Here is a 20,538-nt window from a genome sequence, read left to right on the forward strand (position 1 = left end):
AATAAATAAAAGACTACATTTTACTAAAACTAGAAAAATAAATTCGAAGAATAACTCCTATTTGGGAATAAAGAAAAATGCAACTCTTCTAAACAATCTATTTTCACATCAAACTTTGAAATTCAGAATATCATATGATCAGAAGCTGTGCTTGTTCAACATAGAGGTTATCCACAGCTATATATGGAACAAAGCCATGTTTTTAGTGGGCAAAGAATAATGAAAAGTATCGTAGTTCTTGATTTATGAAACTTAAAAGTACTACAGTGAATAGAACTGAATTGAGAATTGATCAGTGATTAAGAAAGGAGAACAAAAAACAAAACCATGGACTTCTGACTCAGTAGAGGCCAAAGTAAGCAGTGTATAAATAGGGAAGGGGACATCTTCGGCCCCAGCCTTCAGCCAAGCTCACAGGTCACTACATCATTCTATCATGCAGTTAGGTCTTCAGCATGAAAATTGGCTCTAATCAGTGACCTGTTTGAGTTTTGGGGAATAATTTAAAGAGCAGAAGACACTTAATAAATGATGTTGCTAGAGGTTTTGCACTTGCTATAGAAACCTGATTAAATAACTCCTGCAGATATTGGGGACAGAAGGGAATCAGACAGTAAGAAGCATCAGGATCTCTTGGGACGCTGTAGCCAAGGGTTGATCGGAAGAAACAGTGAGGAATGATGACACACAGGACTCAGGAGAGTTGGAAGAACAAAATCTGCAATCAGCAACCTTTGGGAACGTGTCTTCATGAACCTGTGGTCGTGACCCTGTATTCCCTTAGATGTATGTACATCCCTGCATCTTCAGATTAGATGCCACCATGAAGTCGTGCAGATTGTAATACAAGCTCAAAGTGATGCATCAAAGGACCTGGTGTGGTTCTTACTAAGGGCATGGATGGGAACATGAAGTGGACTGGAGGTATTTAAAAGAAAATAGTAAGGATTTAAAAAAAAAGTCTGGTGTGGGGAAAGGTGCTGTACATAGTGGCTTCTTTCCAGAGCATGGCACAGGAGGGGAAACAAAGCTAACTGCTGTGGAGAGCACTGAAAACCCACTCAACCAGCTGGGTAAGCTCAGCAGCAGCAGCATGTGGATGACATGCACCTTTGACAGGATGTGATGAGTGACCATATCACTGGCCTATTTGGCTTTCATCAAAACCCCAAATTCCAGTCTAGTTTGAGAAAACCATCAGAGAAATTCCAATTGAAACACACACTATAAATATGCCAGGATGCCACAAAATGGCAAAAATCACAAGAAAAAAATTAAAGAAACTGTCACAACCTTAGGCATCTAAGAAAACACGAGACCAAACAATATATCCTGGAACAGAAGGACACTAGGTAAAAACTTAGAAAATCTGAATGAAAAGCTATATTCAAGTTGCATTATATATTACTTCTTGTTTTACTTTGAAAATGACTAATGAAAATTTATTTTAAAATTTTAAATTAAAAAAAAATCCTTGTAAGCTAGGTGATTGAACTTGGGCAAGGCGTTGTTTTTGCCAGTGTTTGTGTCTCAAACAGTTTCGCTTGTTTTCAATGCCTGCCTCTCACTGGAGCCCTGGAAAAGACACACACAGATAGATACAAACTGCGGTTCCTAGCACTGACAAGTTTTGCCCTTCTTCTTTGCCATTGATATAGCTCAGCTTGGTTGTCTTCCTGACATACTCGGGGAGAGGGAACGTCAGTTGAGGAGATGCCTCCGTCAGAGAATGTCTGTAGAGCATTTTCTTGATCGCTAATTGTTAAGGGAGGGCCCAGCATTCCACTGGCAGTAGCATTCTTAGATAGATTCTGGACTGTCTAACAGTAGCTGATTCCAAGCCTGGAAGCAATTCAGTAAGCAGCATTCTACCATCATCGGCTTTAGTTCCTGTCTCTAGGTTCCTGCCTTGATTTCCTGTCTTGGTTTCCCTTGAAGGCAGATTATAAACTGTAAGCTGAAATAAACTCTTTTCTCCCCATGTTAATTGTGGCCAGTGTTTTATCACAGCAACACAAAGCCAATGAGGATAGCCAGGATGGATGTCACAGGGACACAGGCATTTCCAGTATCCCCAGAGTGCTTTCCTCTGGGTCTGTGTCTGCTAGGGTGCAGATATATATCTGATGCACTGACTTGAGTTAAGGGTGCCCATGCAATCTATCATCACAGTCTCTACTCTATTTTTTTTTTTTTTAATACAGGCTTGCATTCAGTCCTCTTCTGACCTTGTTCAGATTTAGTGGGCTCCCCATGCTTCTCATATACCTCAAGCATTCTGATGTTGCTATGATGGGTGTCCTCAAATGGGATGGTTTAGAATGCCAGTGATCTTTTCACTTAGTTTCCTGACTCTGGAAACTGAAGGTCTGGACCCTGGAGCCTGGAATCTAAACATACAGATCCTTGACTGTGCGGAGATGGATTCTCCTCTCACCTCGTGACTACCCGGGGCCACAGCTGCTCTTTGTGCCTTGTTGTGACAGTTGACAAACCGTAAGACCCAGCATGTGTTCAATGTTAGGAAGCTGGAAAGACGAAAGAACTAGATTGGAAGTCAAGGCTCACTCTGGGTCCCATCGTTGCCTCTTGTTTAGGAGGTCCCTAAGGGCTCAATACCTTGTGTATCAGGTAGAAGCTCCATGGCGTCTGTGGTGGGATGTCTTCTGAGGCCCTGCCAGCAACACTTCCATGTTCTGTGAAATCAAATTTCTGGGATGATGCAGAGAGGACATGGCTCACAAGGTGTGTGTGTGTGTGTGTGTGTGTGTGTGTGTGTGTGTGTGTGTGTACACATGGATGTCTTGTCTCTGCTTTTCAACCTTTGAGTGGTAAGATATGGAAAATAATCGCACATTTCTATGTGACCCGAGTCTGAGAATTCATTGGGAGGTTACAATGAGAGCAAATTCTCTGCCAAAATAACAGTGTGTCTTTGACACCATGAAAAAGTGTGGACCTTGACCGCCATAGATCCTGAGTTTACAAAATTTTCTGCAAGTATAGCCTTTAAGAGGTGATTCTTCACATTTTTCAAAAAGGATTTATTTATTTTTCGAATCTGTACGTTTATGCGTGTGTGTGTGTGTGTGTGTGTGTGTGTGTGTGTGTGTGTGTGTGTGTAGGCAGAGGCCAGAAGAAGGTCCCTTGGAGCTGGGGTTATGAACAGTTGTGAGTTGTGTGATTTGGATGCTGGGAACTCAGTTTGCATCCCCTGGTGGATCAGCAAGCAAGCACTCTTAACTGCTAAGTGTTCAGGGCCTTTTAAATCATGCAAAAAGTAACCTTTTAATATATAATGTGTATATATATATATATATATATATATATATATATATATATATATATATATATATATATATATATTTTTTTTGGTTTTTCAAGACAGGGTTTCTCTTTGTAGCTTTGGAACCTGTCCTGGAACTGGCTCTGCCTCCCGAGTGCTGGGATTAAAGGCGTGCACCACCACTGCCCGGCTGGTATATTTTTTATAAACACAGTTTGAACTAAAATGTGTTCCTCTGGCCTCTGGGTTGAAGCCTCCAAGTTCACCCGGCTTTTCTCTTCTCTACCTGCTGTGAGCTCAGCAGCTCCTCTAGGAGCCCAGGCGCCCATTTGTCCGTAGAACTACAGTGTCTCCAGTTCTGATGCAGGCGACTCGGGAAGCATTCCTGGAGGAAGCCGTTCCTTATATGTAGGTAATGCTGACTCTCGGGGAAGAAACACGAGTTTTATTTCACTCCAACTAATTAGAACTGTGCCGAATGACATCATTTCCAGAAAAATAAAAATGAGTGTGAAATTACAGGATTACCGTTTATGAAGAGTTAGTTATAGGTGAAAGACTTTCGACTCATAAGGCCTCTTTTCACAATGCCAGGAATTATTTTTTTAAATGCTTTGGAAGATGGAGTGGTGCCATCTAATGGTGATACAAGAAATCTTAAGCACTTGAATCGTATTTTTCAGAAGAATTATAAAGTCCATAGCTGGAGATGCTGTTGGAACTGCGGGCTGCCAGGGAGAGCAGTCTTCTTTCGGGGCGTGTTCCCTGAGAGATCAACCATAATCCAGTGGACTGCCTCACACCCACGAGTCCATGAACAGCAGGAATTGGACTTTGTGAGTTTAAAAAAAAAAAAAAGGCCATGAAGTTGGAGGTGGGGGTCAGGAACTGACCTGGGAGAGGTCAGGGGGAGGAATGGGGGTGGGTATGATCAAATGGATTATATGCATTTATCAAGTTATAAAGGAATTGATATTTTAAAAATTAATATTTTTTTTTAAAAAATTAAGTATATCTTAACTGTGCCTTGACAGTCAGATTTCTCACCACACAGACAAACTTAGATTTAACTAATTGCTTCTGTGTGTGCCTCAAAATATTTGGAGTAGTGAGACTTTCGTTTTCCACTTTGCAAAAGTGAAACAGAGAAAGTGTGGTGGAAGTCCATGGTCCTCAGAGCCCCACCTAGCTCTAGCATTGAAAGCGTCTGAAGAAGATGCAGGTGTGGTCCAGTTCTGAGCAGTGTGAATGGCTTTGCCTTTTGCTTCCCGAGGACTCATGCAAAGGGGCATAGATCGTAATATGCAAAATGTTAATCTTAAAATTGTGTGATGAAGTACAGACCTCAGATTTAAAAGAAATGTACTCAAGTCGTGCATTTCCTTATATTAAGTAGAACACTACTTTCAGTCTAGACAGAACCATTTATTCAGGTGGTGGTTAGAAGCTGGAAGTCTTCTCTGTGTCCAGAGGGAATTCGTCAGTCATGGATTCTTTTGGGGAAAAAAAAGTCTTAACATACAATGAGCAAAAGTTTACAAGCCTGACTCATGTGAAATAAGGCACTTGGAAGGCTTTCTCAGTTCGTTACAGAATGAAGTCACTCTCTATTAATCCTATTTCAAGAGTGTGTGGGAAGCAGAAGTGAACTCGACGTGAAGCTTTCTGGGTTAAGTACAAACTGGTTAGTGTCACACCAGACACCCCCAATATCCACAACCCACTGAGCATCTGTTACATTAGGTGAAACCTATTTATGTCTTTACCTTGGAAATTTTTTCAAATTTTCATGCAGCGTCTTTGCACTCTGTTTATCAGCAGTGAGCAAAGCTTAATTCAACAGAGCATGTTTCTCTAAACCTTGGTTGCACCCGTGTCCTCTTTGATACTCAAAATAGCCGCACACCACTTCTTTTTTGGAAACTGCAAGCTTAAATTCAGTTGTAGTATGGAAACAAGAAAAACCAGGTTTTTCATACTTGCCAAATACAAGCATCTCAGATTAAGAATTCTTAAAAGCTAAATAATTGATGACATGAATGATGAAACTTCTCTTGTTCCACAGGAGTAATTCTATAGTTTTAGAGTGCCCCTTAATAAATGTAATAGAATTCGAGTAATTCTAAACTTGAAAACCTTGCTCCATCAGGATCACATTTTCCGTCTTGATTACCTGGTGGTCACACTGTGGGAAGATGCTGTCTGAGGCACCCGTGGCAGAGGCTGAGGGCGGAAAGCACCGTGCACCCCTTTGTCTGCACTAGAGACGTTCATGTCTTTCAGGACACGTCTCTCACTTGCAGACTTTGTACAGTTGTTTTCCTCTGAAACTATAAAAGGCAGAGTTAGCTTTCAACCTGATGAAACACAATTTGGGTATGAAAGGCGAGCACTCCACAGCTGAGCCACGTCCACAGCACACATTTTTTTTTTTTTTTTTTTAGTTTTTCGAGACAGGGTTTCTCTGTGTAGCTTTACGCCTCTCCTGGAACTCACTTGGTAGCCCAAGCTGGCCTCGAACTCACAGAGATCCGCCTGGCTCTGCCTCCCGAGTGCTGGGATTAAAGGCGTGCGCCACCACCGCCCGGCTGCACAGCACATAATTTTTAAAAAAATGGAAATTGGTTCTCATAAAATTAATTGAATTCTTATAGTTTACTTTACACTCCTGTTTTGAGCCTTTATTGTGTTTCTTTATTTTTACCCGATTTCTTTTTTAAAGATAATGAGAATTAATTTCTTCTGGAACTATTTTGAGCAACACGACCCGGGAACACAGATTTAGGTTACCCTCAACTTCTATTTTTCAACATGGAAGCAGTTTTTATAGTTTTACAGAACAAAGAAAGTTGTAAATCAAGAAAAGTGTAAAATATATTGGTGGGGACATCAGAGCGGTAAAATGAGATGGGGAGAGTTTTTCTCTAGGTCCAAGATGCTGAGCTTTTCTTAAGTTTTTAAACCCCACTTCCTTATTCTACTATGCTTTTACAGTTATTGAGACTTTAACTAGAAGGCTGTTCTCATTTTCTTAGACTACACTTTACCTCTTACATTTCTTAAGATACTCATTAATATGAACAATATGGAGAAAGACACCAGCTTAGATAAACAAGATCAAACATTCAACAACAATAATAAATATGACATTTAGTGTTATGTGCTGAGTAATCTAAGCGAGAAATAAAGTCGAATAAATATTATTAAAAAGATCTAGAAGCCATTGTTGCTGGTAGACTTCCAGTTCCAACATATGGGGCTACATATCTGTTGCCCACGCTGAGCAGGGCAGAAAGACATACTCCTCCTTCCTACAGAGGGAAATAGAGTGGATGAACCAGGCCTTGCTGAAGGCAGACAGCCGACTCTGGGGACCTAGGCAAAGCCACTGTCTTTGGATGGCCCAGTGTGCAGAATCACTTGAAGAGCATTCTCTTGAGCCTGTCATCATGGCCCAAGGACTGCCATGTCCTACAGGATAAGAAGGATGAAGTAAGTTGAGGAATTAATGAAAGCAAAAACAAACCAGATCTTGCCTCAAGTTACTGTTTGCAGATTTCCATCTGTCTTCACATTGGCAGATAGAAACCTTTTTTATGAGCCTTCACAGAGGCCTGGGCACCTTTGGGAGCCGGAGCTGGAGCTGTGGCCTTGCCTTGATTTGAACCTTGGGCTTGGGTTGACAGAACAAATGACCCTTGGTCATTTTACTGGCTGGTTTTATGTGTCAACTTGACACAAGCTAGAGATATCAAAGAGAAAGGAGTCTCAGTTGAGGAATGCCTCCATGAGATCCAGCTGTAGGGCATTTTCTCAATTAGTCATCAGTGGGGGAGGGCCCAGCCCATGGCGGGTGGTGCCATCCCTTAGCTGGTGGTCCTGGTTCTCTAAGAAAGCAGGCTGAGCAAGCCAGGGAAAGCAAGCCAGTAAACAGCACTCCTCCATGGCCTCTGCATCAGCTTCTGCCGCCAGGATCCTGTCCTGTTTGAGTTCCTGTCCTGACTTCCTTCAGTGGTGAACAGCAATGTGGAAGTGTAAGACAGTAAACCCTTTCCTCCCTAACCTGCCTTTTGGCCATAGTGTTTCGTTGCAGCAACAGAAACCCTGACTAAGACAGTCATGTAGCTTCGAATCCTCTTCCCAAGCCTGGGGTGAAGGAGAAAAGCAAGGCCTCCGAGTCTGCGGCTGGAGCCCTTGGGCGTCTTGGGCTTAACCTCCTTCAGCTTCACAAGGGCCTTCATGGCCTCTGCACGGCACTCATCACCTTTGAGTTGTTGGCCTGCCTCTTCCTCAGGCCTCTTTTGTGCTTCTTGGCGAAGCGCATGTTCCTCAGGAACTTGGGGTCGACCCCCTTAGGAGATTCGTATCCTTGTGACTGTGGTTTCTTGGCGCCATTTCTGTGCCATTGTGAGGATTGGTTATGTGTGGTGTGGTTCTTGGACTTGGCCATGTCTGCATGGTAACCTGTGGCTCCCGAAGCTCCTGAGACCGGAAGAGAAGGAACAACTTGAGGAATTCTTCCTAGCCATGCATTCGAGGCGTCCTGTGTAAGACAGTGAAATGGGCAGGAACACAGTGTGGCTCAGCCCTGCTTCTGCCGCTAGAGGGAAAGGAAACATGCTCTTAAATCAATCCCCTCCCCCACCCCTGTGTGTTTTGGATGAGTGTGCACGTGCATGCCTTCATGGATAACATTTTTGAGTTTGTTTTTGCAAATATCAGTTTGCAGAACTATTCCAGTATAGAATTTTTATCTGTTATATGCATTCTGCTTGTGTGAAATAAACGTATTTATAAACCATTGGAAGCTAAAGGATCTGGAAAGCATGAGGAGAAAGAACTAACGCCAACCGCATGTAGTAAGTCGTTGCTGGGTTCCTTTCCGGGACTGAAAGTCACTGGTGTGTCCGGTTGTGTTTGCGCTGCTTCGAAGCCAGCTTTGGTTTATCCCGGGGTTCTGGTTGCTCATGTGTTGAGCTGAGCTGAGTAACGATGGTGGAAACCACTGCATGAGAAAAGGACAAATAGCCCATGCGGTGACCTCCGGGAATGCCTGGGGAAGACTGCTCAGGGTTGGTGATTGGGAGTGCACTCATCACCTTTATTTGTGCAAGTATAGCCTTTAAGAGGTGATTCTTCACATTTTTCAAAAAGGATTTATTTATTTTTCGCATCTGTGAGCCCATTGTGACGCGGGCTCACGACACCACTGGGTGGATATTAGTAGATAAATATTGATATTGGAAGTGACCAAGTTGAAACCAACATAGAAGACAAAAATATGAACGTTTACTTATTTGCATATGGATGTGGGTGGGAGTGTGCCTGCCACAGCATGCCTGTCGTTAGAGTATAGCTTGCAGTCATTGATTCTCGCCTTCTGCCTTGTGGGTTCCAGCGACCAAACCCTGATTGTCACGTTTATATCAAAGAGCCTTTACCCAGTGCACCATCTCACTGGCCCATAAACAAATGTGCTTTATTGTCATAACAGTTGAAAAATCCAGGGTAAGGCTGAATCCGAAAGCTTCATGTTGGTTACTGAGACATTGCTTCTTCCCATCTCTTGGCTCTGTCTTCATCTGAGCTGGCTTCGTGTCATTGTGAGGGACGATTGCCCCAATCATCACAGTCCAACATTGACACAAGCACCGTCTTGATTTTGATTCCCCACACCTGGCTTATGTGCCCATTACTGTGGTTATCTTGGAGTCTAGGACCAAGCCTTAAAAACTTTGGGTCCTCAGTGATTAGCAGAGGGATTATACAATGTAGAATAGTCTCTCAAAATACAAATCCTGTAGCGAGCTGTATGATATATTTCTGAAAGCATTCAATTTATATTTTAAGAGCTACTTAAATATATTTCAAATTTTACTTTTTATTTTTTTTCTGGTGGAATTAGGTGACTTGGATAGGATGAACATGATTGCTAGAACTGAACAACCTATGCCTTTGCACCTCTGTGTTATTAAGACAAGCCAAACATCATAGTTCCATCTGGGAAATAAGCAAGAATGAGTGTTAATTCTCCAGTCTCTGACCGTGGTAAGAGTTGTGTTGAGGGATGAGCCATCTATTGGCAGCAACAGTTATGATTTCCTCTGAGTCATACAAAACGAGAGTGGGAGGCATGAGGAGACATCGTAGTCGGGGATGGTTTGAATGCTCTAGCACTGTGCCATTATGGAGAGAAAGGAGGATGTCAACAAGGCTAAAATTGTTCTCTTACGATTGTAGCAGAATATGAATTATGTACTTTGTAGTCTTTAAACATATGCTGTTGAAAATCTGTTCCATAAGGAATTTAAAATAAGTATTCCAAAAGGGCATGTACAAATTTTTTATCAAACCTCAGAGGAAAAAGTGATCTGAAATATAGTTATATTTATAGTAATATCATTTACTAACATTTGGTCTTCTGAGTTTAATCAAAAGGGGAATTTTCATGTGTTCTCTTTATAGTGTGATAGCAGAAAATGTTCTTAGTTACTCTGGAACACATAGTGTTGTGCTTTAGAGTAATTATGCCTGCCTTCCAAAGGAAACTCCATTTTCACTGCTTTGGTTCATCTTTTATCTGTTCAGACGCCAGCTCTGCCCCAACACCCTTCCTTACAGCGTGAAAGATGAAAGCAAACAAGACGGGGTTACCAGTGAGATCATGCAGGTGGAGGCACTTCCAGAGGCACTTCCTGTCGTGCCTGTTTGTTCGTTTTGCATAATTTCAAAACTCTCTGACATGGACCAATTTAAAATGAATTTCCTGAGATAAACGTAAGATCTGTGTGCTCTAATTGCCTGGGAGGTTGTAAGAACCCAGTGTTTGAGTTCACTGGTCTTGATATGAAGAGGTGTTGTTAAATATTTAAAGTATTGGAGGGGACTGCAGCATCACAAACACCTCTAATGCTCATTAGACCAATAAGGGAAAACTTTCAGAAGGCCATGGCAGTTTGGGGTGATTTACATGACTGTAAAATATGTGGATGTTTGCAAACATGTATAGCACGGTCAGTCTATTAAGAAGGGAACAAGTAACTTTTAGGAACGAATTAAGAGGCTGTATAGAAAGTTTCTGGGTAGAGATTCTGGCCAGAGACTCCAGGAATAAAATCCTGCCTATCCACTGACTTAGCTGACTGACAGAGTATGCTAACTAACCCATAGACGAGGCTAATGGTTCTTGAATCTTCGTAGAGATACTGTGGGAACTGAATGCATTTATATATATAGCATTTATATATATATAAAAAGTGCTCGGGTAACAATGTATAGGTAAATATTTGTTGTTGTGATACTATTAGGTTGTTACAATTTTTAAAAGATACATGGAAGCTTTTTTTCTTTTTTTATTATTAAGAAATTTTCTGTTCATTTTACATACCAATCACAGGTGCCCCCTCTTCCCTCCTCCCACCCCTCAGCCTTCCCCCACAACCCGCACCCCCATTCCCACCTCCTTCAAGGCAAGGACTCCCATGGGGAGTCAGCAGAGCCTGTTACATTCAGCTGAGGCAGGTCCAAGCCCTGCCCCCTGAATCAAGGCTTTGTAAGGTGTCCTACCATAGGCACTGGACTCCAAAAAGCCAGCTCAGATGCATGGAATCTTAAAGTACAGTACCAGAATAGGTAGAAAAGAAACAAGGAGAAAGCATATGATAAGTTCCCATCTGTGGCTTGGAAAAATTCAGGAGGTATTTACAGCTACAGATGTGGGCTTTTACATAGCCCCACTAAGACCTATTCCTCACAGTTTATGCAGTGTGTTTATAAGTGTACCAAGTGTATTCTGCACTTGCATTAGAATAAATAAGGAGTATTTTAATAAATGATCAAGGACTCAGCCTCCATCTCTTGGATCAGGGTTTCTGAGTGAGAGCTGGCTTTGTACCAAGTTCAGGGGGTAACGGCTTTGAGAACTGCTGGGCTTGTGTGTGATGTCCTTTCCCTAGGCTGTCTTCCCACTTTCCCTCTTGCTCACCTCGGCACGCACGTGACCGTTTTAGTTCTGCTACTGCAGTCCTGGGATATCTCCTGTCCAAGGTCTGAGGTTTGACTCTCTTCCCATCATAAAGCTGCTCTTTCTCATCACACCTGGGGTGTGAGTTGCCCCTCTCCACCCTTCCAGTTCTTATTATTTTCATGACCTCTAGGTCCTTTCTTTCCCATAGTTTGTCAGAACTGCTCTGTGAAATCTCTCTGGCTTTAGAAGCTTAGGGACAGATTGAAAAAAAAGACAAGTTCCCGCCATCTCTGACCCCTGGCCTATGTCTGTTCTCTGGACTCCATTTGAACTCTGTGTCTCGGTTTGGGCGATTTTACGATTAAGTGGCATGTAAGACATGGCTAAGCACTCTGAGAGTGCTTGTCAGAATACACTGGACGGGGAATATATTCCAGTTAAATTCTAAAATATATGAAGGATTCATACATTTGGTACTCCTTACATAGAAAGTCATGTGCAGCCATGTAGAAATACCAAATGTGTGGAATTTCATTGCTTTTTGGCTAAGGAAAGATTAAAAGGAAGCATTTGGCTCCTGGAGTAGGTAATGCTGCGACTGTGCTTTAGAACACTGTCCTTTAGAATACACAAATGTGTTATGTTCGTGTGACTGGTCACATAGATCCATTGGAATCTTAACGATCCGTGAGATAAATAGCTCTCATTTTTAGAGGTGCATCTACATTACAAAACAACAGGGCTTCCATGAGGCCACTGCAGGGTTGTGCTTTTCAAAGCTCTTGAATCACATGCAGCTAAAAGTGGGAACAACATTTCCATCTCATAAACACATGAGTTGTAGTACAAAGAAAGAATGGGAGTTATGGAAAAGGAACACATTTGGCTGACTTTGCTTATTCTAAAGCAACTTGGACATTGTTCTAAGCAGGGTTGTAGTTTAGCTAATAAAATTAGTGGAAGAAACTTAAATCCTGGGAATTTACCTTTTTGGAAGGATTGGCAGCTTCAAATAATTATTTTTAAAACTTAGTCAAGGAAAATATAGACATTAACCAAGAAATCAAATCAACTTTAAAGTTTATCTTCAACTATTTAATTTTGGCTGTCACTTAACAAGTTTTATTTAGGAAAAATGGATTTAATTGCTTTTGCATGGTGTTGTTTAGGTTTTTCTTAGATGAAATGGTAAGTTTCAGTAAGTTAAAAAAGCAACTATTTTTCCATATTTTAATAAAAATAATTTGTATTAATGTGTTAGGATGTAAAATTTTCCTTTTCTTTTTCTTTGTTTTGATTTTTCGAGACAGGGTTTCTCTGTGTAGCTTTGGCTGTCCTGGCCTCAAACTCACAGAGATCTGCCTGCCTCTGCTTCCTCTCAGGATTTTGCTGGGATTTTGATAAATGTATACATTATATAATGTTTAAGTCAAGTTACTGAATTATCTTCCTTTTGGTGATATTTATCTTCCTTTTCAAAAATTTAGCTTTTAAATTTAAATAATATTTCTATTTTTTATTTTTTTTAATTATTATTATTATTTTTTTTGGTTTTTCAAGACAGGGTTTCTCTGTGTAGCTTTGCGCCTTTCCTGGAACTCACTTGGTAGTCCAGGCTGGCCTCGAACTCACAGATATCCACCTGCCTCTGCCTCCCGAGTGCTGGGATTAAAGGTATGTGCCACCACCACCTGGCTAAATTTAAATACTATTTTATTAACTGATAATTTTATACAATGTATTTTGATTACCCATACTCCTCAACTCCTCCCACCTTCTTTAACCTCAATTCCAGACCCACCACCTTCGAGTTTTCTTCCTTATTGTTTCCACTGTGTGTTATTGTGCTGCTCTTAGGAGTGGGGCTTGCTCTGGAGTGTGGTTGACCTACCAGGAGTCACATCATTAAAGAAAACAGACTTTCCCTTACTCAGCAGCTATCAAATGTCATTAGCTCCAGAGCTAACTGTGCGATTTCATGTTGACCTCTGTGCCTCCATGCTGGGATTTTGTCTGACTGGAGTTTGAGCAGGTCTTATGAACACCTAGAATGCATATGCACAACTGCCTTGTGTCTGAACAACACCATTTGCTTGACCCACTGCTTCTGACTGTTGGCTCCAAACAAACTTTCCTTTCCCTCTTTCCCAATGGTCTGCAAGCCTTGTGGGGAGGGGTGTGATATGAAAGTGCCGTTTAGGGTTGAGTACTCCATGGTATCTACAGGTTGACTAGTTGTCATCTACTGCAAGAGGAAATTTTCTCTGATGAAGGTTGAGAGATGCACTAATCTATGGGCATAATAGTAAGTCATTTGGGGTCATTAAAAAAACAGATTTAATTAAGTTGACTTTGTAATTATCTTGATGTAGAAGATAAATGCAAAAAGGTAGTTTTAAATAATAAAAAGAAAAACATAACAAATTATGATTTTTTTTAGCTCCTATCATCTCACATTGAAGTTGGATGTTTTAGTAGTTGATGTATTTATGCCTGTCTTAATTTCTTATTATTCTTTGTAACACTGAGAACAAAATCTAATGAGAATAGATTATTGAGCTTTATGACTTTGTTTCTTATTTTCTCTAGGGATGATCTCTTCATTTTTATTAGTAAACCTGTCAGCTTTGCTCATCTCTGTTGTATTTGGAGAAGCAGAAATAAGATTTGCTGGACAAACAGAATTTTTCGTTAATGAAACAAGTACCACAGTTATTCGTCTTGTCATTGAGAGGACAGGAAAGCCAGCAAACATTACTGCCATTGTGTCGGTAAGAAAAAAACCACAGCCCTAGTTTTTAAAAATGATATGCATGTGAAAATTATTGGTTTCAGTAGGAACAAAGTTTTTATGTGTTTGAGGTTCCGAGTCTGAGTTTCATTCTGAGAAATGATCTGGAGAATGAGCTGTTGTATCTAAGTCTGTCAGAGGTTCAGAGAATGCCCCGGTGTTACTATGGACATTTGACATGTGTATTTTAAAGATAAAGGCTAATTATCTTTATATGTCATTTATATGTTTATTTTAAAACAAAACTTTTATTTTGGGTAATTTGAATCATATAATTAGTCATTCATTGTGAGGTGACTTAGATAAAAATACATGCAATATTTAAAAGATACAAATGACAGGAAAGGAAAAGAAACCCTGAGTTCAGTTAGAGTCATTGTTGTTGGAGAAATGAAGTATATTAACTTAATTAAAAATTAAGTAGATTGTGTAAATTCTTTATTATATAAAGTTTGTTAGGATTGGATGTTTAATGTTATGCGTTTGTGTCTATTTTTATCCAGAAAGCAATGTCATATAACCAATAATGATATTGCTATATTAGAGGCTCAATGTACTTAAAACTTTGGGAGCAAAAGTAACATGTGTGTGTTTATTGCATGTTAGTTTGTGTGCACATGTACATATGGGTGCATATACACACAATTATGTGTGCAAGGGCCAGATCAATGTCACGTGTGTTCCTATGTATCACTCTCATCTTATTTTTAAAGAGAGGGTCTCCTACTGGACCTGCCACTCCCTGGTTGGCAAGAGTGGCTGGTTAGTTATCACCAGGGATCTTTGGTATCCACCCCTCCCACAGCACTAGGGTTGTAGTTGAGTGGACTGCTACCCTGGGCTTTTTACCTGATGCTCAACTGAAGTCTGCATGGGTACAGGGCAGGCCGTTTATCAGCTGTTCCATCTCCCAGCTCTTTCAAGTGATTCCTTAAGAAATAATGTTAAATTACGTTGTAAAATATTGTAAAAAGAAAAAGAAAAGAAAAGCTACTTATAAAATAAACCCAGGGTTATAATTTTTAACATCTTAGTTTCTGTTCAATTTGACATTTATGTATACATTTGCTGACTTCGTTTCTAGTTCTGGTGTATACTGTGTTCGACAGTCTTTTGATGCAGTTTACCTCTTCCAGGTTGCTGTACTTTGCTTTTCTTGCTAGATCATTGTATTCTAAACATTTCTCCATTGCTTTTCATTGGTGTTGCTTTCAGGTTTACCATCTATAGTGAATGGCATCTGGAGAATTGTTTATATAAATGACTATTTCCCTGTATTTTTGGTTGATTTTCACAGAGTAGATTAATGTATTTTTATGTATGCTCGGTCCCTCTTGATAATACTTTCTGAAAGGCTGCCATTTTCCATAGCAAGTTATAAGAACTAGTTATCCAACACCCTCTCAACACTTTCCAACTTATTTTGATTTCTCAACTATTTAAAACTTTTTTAAAATAAATTAGAACTAGACAATGACTAAACTTTCTCAAAAATATGTTATTTCTCATTTGTGCTAAATAATTTTCCCTAGAGGTTAAATTATTAATTTTGAGCTCTGGTGAAAGAAATGTCGTTTGAATTTGTACAATGAATTGTTCCTTTACAATATTGTAATTGCCACTCTGCTGTGAGTCTTACTAGCAATCTTGCATCCACAGATTAAAATATTAGGAAGGTTTTTAATGATTAATAATTTGAGATGCTAAAAAATTGCGTCTCTATTTCAGTTGCCGTGAATAATGTAAGTATAATTCCAGGTTGAAAGTTTTGGATGTAGGGTTTTTTTTAACCCATTGGGAGAACAATAGCATTTCCTTGAATTTACAAGCTGCTTCCCACCTCTCCTTTTTAAGAGTTTTAGCCATAATTTGTCCTGCTAGGCTGTAGTCTATACTAAATCAGCTAAGAGACAGAGGAAGAAAATGGCATTGCTTTTCTATTAAATTATTAGTGTGCAGTTAACTTTGATTCCACTATATTAAGAACTACTTTATATGTAATGATATATTTCTGTGATTTTCCTTTTTTAAAAATAATTTTTATATTTATTTATTTATGCGTGTCTATGGACACACAGGTAGAGGTCTGAGGACAAGTTGTAGAAGTCAGTCTCTCCTTCCACCATGTGAGTCCGGAATGGACCCCAGGCCATCAGGCTTGGCTACAGACACGTTTGCCCCTGAGCCATCTTGCTGGCCTGTGATGATTTTTCAGAAGACGAGTAGACCTGTTGCCGAACGCTCGTCTTTGACTATACTATTAGAAATGTCAGTGCCGCTTGATCTGTGCCTGTCCCCTCAGCTGCTCCCGGGAGGGTCAGTCTGGCTTGTCCAGATCCCCGATAAGTGAGGATGTTCTCTTTTGCACGTGGTAGCTGAATGGCGAAGACACTGGTGACTTTTTTGACACGTACGCTGCGGCGTTTATCCCCGCGGGAGGCACAAACAGGACCGTGTACATAGCAGTGTGTGATGACGATCTTCCCGAGCCTGATGAAACCTTCACTTTTCACCTGACATTACAGGTAGGTTCATTCTCCTCAACTTTGATTCATAAAACATCTTTTAACACTTGGAAATCTGTTCTGTTAGTGATAAGCCAAGGGATATGTATCACGGTGGTTTTCATAGATCTCTCTGAGAGGTGGTCAGCGGCGTGGGTGAGGGTTTGTTTATAGGAGCACGTGCTCCTTGCCAGTGGACATGTCACTGAAGAAAATCTCTACCTCCCCCAAAGCTGTTAACTGCCTATAGATTTTTAGAGAGGGGTGGTTTATTCATGCTCTTAATAATTGAAGACAGGAGTTCTGCCGAAAGATTATTTTTCTTCTAATATTTAATTTATTAATTTGTTTATTTTCACTTTAGAAACCCTCAGCAAATGTGAAACTTGGATGGCCAAGGACTGCTACTGTGACAATACTGTCCAATGACAATGCATTTGGAATTATTTCCTTTAGTGCGGTATGGTTACAGTGTGAAGACTGTAATGGTTGCAAGATACTGCTACAGTCGGTTTTCTTTTAACCCGTCTTTCCTGTTGTCGGCTAGTGCTAGTCTGTTATGATTTTTGATTAAGCTTGACACTAACTCTGTAGGTGCTCTGCATTCTGTGTATTTGCACTGCTGCACACTGAAGGGTATGTATGTATGTATGCATGTATGTATGTATTTATTTCCAATGCCACTTAAGGAAATCTGGCCTGTTTTCCAGACTCTTCTGTTCGTCTGGAATAACTGTGAAGGGAGAAAACTTACAGTAAACTTAAGATTAACCTGCAGATGTGATAGCTCTTCCAATTCAATTCGCATGTCAATTCATATTCTCTTATATTGAATATTCTCATATCAAGTCATATTCTTTTAAACTGCATATCCTAATATTCAGTTCTCTTATTAATTCATATTTCATGGAAGTTAAGACTCTGTCTCCTCTCCTAAAATTCTGTTCGGTTTACTGCCCCTCCTTCATCAAGTTCTTGTTCTTCTAGCGAATCCCATTTTCAGAGGGTTTCATTTTTAGAAACAAAAACACAGGACAGGTCTCTCCTAGAGAGAAAATGTTTCCAGCTCCTAAGCTGAAATTAAAGGTTGTCTTCAACACTACTGGATCTGGATAGCAAGTTAGAGGCTATAATAATCTTCCTGATAGTCTTTTTGAATTCTGTTGCTAAGCAACATCGAGAAATCTGATTCCACAGCCTCCAGCTTTTTATTCGTTTTCCATTTCGAACACTCCTGCACTTGTATGCATTATGTCATGGTTCTGTAAAGTTATCTTTAAAACAAGGCAAGCTGCGGATAAATGTGGTCTTTGTGCTTGAGTTATCTTATTAAAAGGGGTGTTTTCATGACCTAAATTTAGTAGACATTTGGTAGTCTACCATGTACTGTCATTCCTAAGTGTTGATTACATTAATTAGGACTTCTTGAGTGAAAGGATTGTCAGGGAACAAGTTCTCCGTCTAATTTCTTCACTACCCATGAGGCTCATACCGATTTGTTTGAAACTTGTTTCTCTTTTATTTTCCTCCTCTCTCCTCCCTTTTTCTCCTGACCTTATGCACCTTATGCTATGGGAATGAGTGCTAGTCTCTGGGGTTGGTTGTAGTGCTGCAATGCCTCCTCTGACGGACTCCATATGAGCTCCATGTCACAGAAGGTCCTCAAGGCTGCTTCCCTCTCTAGCCTTTCAACAGTTATATTGATAATGAACATGGCATTGGGACAATGGTAACAGCCAACAGTTATTGAGGACTCAGCATGTGTCAGGAAGCAGGAGAGACTCTTGATGTAAGTTATCTCATCGAATCTAATCACAAACCATAGAGACAGGTATTCCTATCCCCATTAACGGATGGCTATGACACTGTCACTCTTAGAGATGTCCACTGCTGCCCTAGTACATGCGCTTCCTTTTCCCCTCATCTATCCTGTGTTTCAGCCAACCTAAGACAACATGTTTCAACATCTGAAGTCTTCCCTGTTTTCCCTCTGAAGTGATTTTCTTTCTGGTTCTGAATGTCATTAACAACTGTCTGCTTTTCAGTGACCTTCTGACTAATTACGAGGCAGGAGTGCTTGAGAACAAGTGGCCCCAGAGAACCACTAGCTTGGTCTTAGAGCGTAACTTCCCTTTGTGACCTCCTGGGCTCTGTGAGCATTTTAATTTATCATCCTTTAGCTGGGTAGCCCTCAAGATTCCTTAGAACAGATGCTAGTTATGCCAGGAAAACTTGTTTATTGCATGCTTTGTTTTCTCTTTACACTGCTCTTCTAAATTCATTTTTTTTGTCATCTACAGTTTATCGATGCTAGAAATACACACTGTAAGAGTACACTCTGAATTGATTTGCATTTCTAAGGTAGTCATTTTTACCACCTCCTGCCTCTGATCCATGCCTGGTTGCCTTTGCTCTTCCCAATAGCCTTCATCAATCTCAGTGGCTGAACCAAGGAGCAGAAATGAATCTGTGCCCCTTACTCTCATCAGGGAAAAGGGGACCTATGGAATGGTCACTGTGACTTTTGATGTAAGTTTATTTTGAAATAATTTTAGATGATAACATGTTAATAGTCTGTATCAGATGATTGCAATTTAGATAACCAAAGTCTTCTGTATGATAAATATCACACTTACTTAAGATTAATTGAAGACAAATACTTTTGCTTTTATAAACTTCATGGTTGATAGTGAAGTGTTTCCCTTGCTGCTGGCATGTATTAAGTTCACAGGAAACTCCCCCCTTCCTTCCCATCCCTCCAGGCTTCCTATGCCCTTGCTCTCTTTCAAATCCATGGCCTCTGCTTCTTTAACTGTTGCTATGGTTAAATATGCCGTTTTGTTTAAGCAATTATAAGCAAAACTTGTGGAGCCTTTTGTATTGCCATATACTCTGTCCCTTACCCTGGTAACTGCTGCAATTCAGAGCCGTCCTGGGCCCGCAGCACTCAGCCTCCCTCATGACCTTCATTTTTTCTCTATAATAGCTACCCCCATGCTGTGCTGCGTATTATCGTTCTTGTCATTGTTGTTGTCTGTTAACTGTAAGTTCCACATGGGTGGAGCTTGTTCCAGCTTTTATATTTAGGACCTAATGATAAGGCACGTGCTGCTCACTAAACACTTTAGAGAACGAGGTTACACATTCTCCCCTCTCCCCTGCAAAGTAGATACTCTCTTTCTTGCTTTAAAGATGAGGAAAATGCTGCGCAGAGTTGTTAAGCAGCATGCCCGAGGTCACACAGCCAGTGGTGGAGCTGGAACTAGATCCCATTTCTTTAGGGAATTTACTGGTCTTCGATCTCTTTCTTCTCAGGATGACACGTTTATACAGCTTTCCCCTCAGGTTTATTATAACAGTTAAAAAAATCCCAAACCTTAGAAAACACAGTTTACTATAATCATAGTCAAGGCCTGTAATGGCATTACAGACCTTGACTTAATTAGAAAGGCGGTCTCTCGTGCAAGCTCTTAAGACTTTTGTAAGCTCTCCTTAAACTTCAGAATTTTGCCAGCTGACGTGACAGTAATGCTCTTTGCTTCTAGATGTTTTGTTTATATCTTTGCAGGTATCAGGTGGCCCAAATCCTCCTGAAGAAGATTTGAATCCAGTTAGAGGAAATATCACCTTCCCACCTGGCAGGGCCACTGTAATTCACACCTGGACAGTACTTGATGATGAGGTCAGACAGTATTGAATACGTAGAAGAGACAGGGTCTCTGATGGAGATTTCTAGAGAACCATTTATTTGAATATTAAATTGTATTCATTATTTGAAATTATTCAAGAGTGCAGTCTTTTGACACATTAACGTGTTGTACCCATTCATACTTTAGCCATGAGTTAGCAAGCTGTTATTTGGGGATGCAGCTTACAAATATTTGCCTAATTTATTATTTTATTAAATTAAGTCATATTAATTTGTGCCTACAGGGCTGGAGGTGTGGGGAGACACTTGCCTACCATGTGCAAATCCCTGGCTTCCATCCCC

The 20,538-nt window shown here is 40.4% G+C and overlaps 1 protein-coding gene across 1 annotated transcript in view; it reads left to right on the forward strand.

Moving 5' to 3' along the window:
• Nucleotides 1-20,538, forward strand: part of Adgrv1 (adhesion G protein-coupled receptor V1) — a 546,923-nt gene that overhangs the window by 18,911 nt on the left and 507,474 nt on the right. Inside the window, exons 2-6 of the mRNA XM_052743671.1 lie at nucleotides 13,842-14,023; nucleotides 16,419-16,568; nucleotides 16,912-17,007; nucleotides 18,972-19,076; nucleotides 20,116-20,229. Coding sequence (XP_052599631.1) covers nucleotides 13,844-14,023; nucleotides 16,419-16,568; nucleotides 16,912-17,007; nucleotides 18,972-19,076; nucleotides 20,116-20,229 — 645 coding nt within the window. The 5' untranslated portion in view covers nucleotides 13,842-13,843. The remainder of the gene's footprint in view (nucleotides 1-13,841; nucleotides 14,024-16,418; nucleotides 16,569-16,911; nucleotides 17,008-18,971; nucleotides 19,077-20,115; nucleotides 20,230-20,538) is intronic.

Source organism: Peromyscus californicus, unplaced genomic scaffold, assembly GCF_007827085.1.
Source record: "Peromyscus californicus insignis strain IS unplaced genomic scaffold, ASM782708v3 Scaffold_18__1_contigs__length_77618521, whole genome shotgun sequence".
Classification (NCBI taxonomy): domain Eukaryota; kingdom Metazoa; phylum Chordata; class Mammalia; order Rodentia; family Cricetidae; genus Peromyscus; species Peromyscus californicus.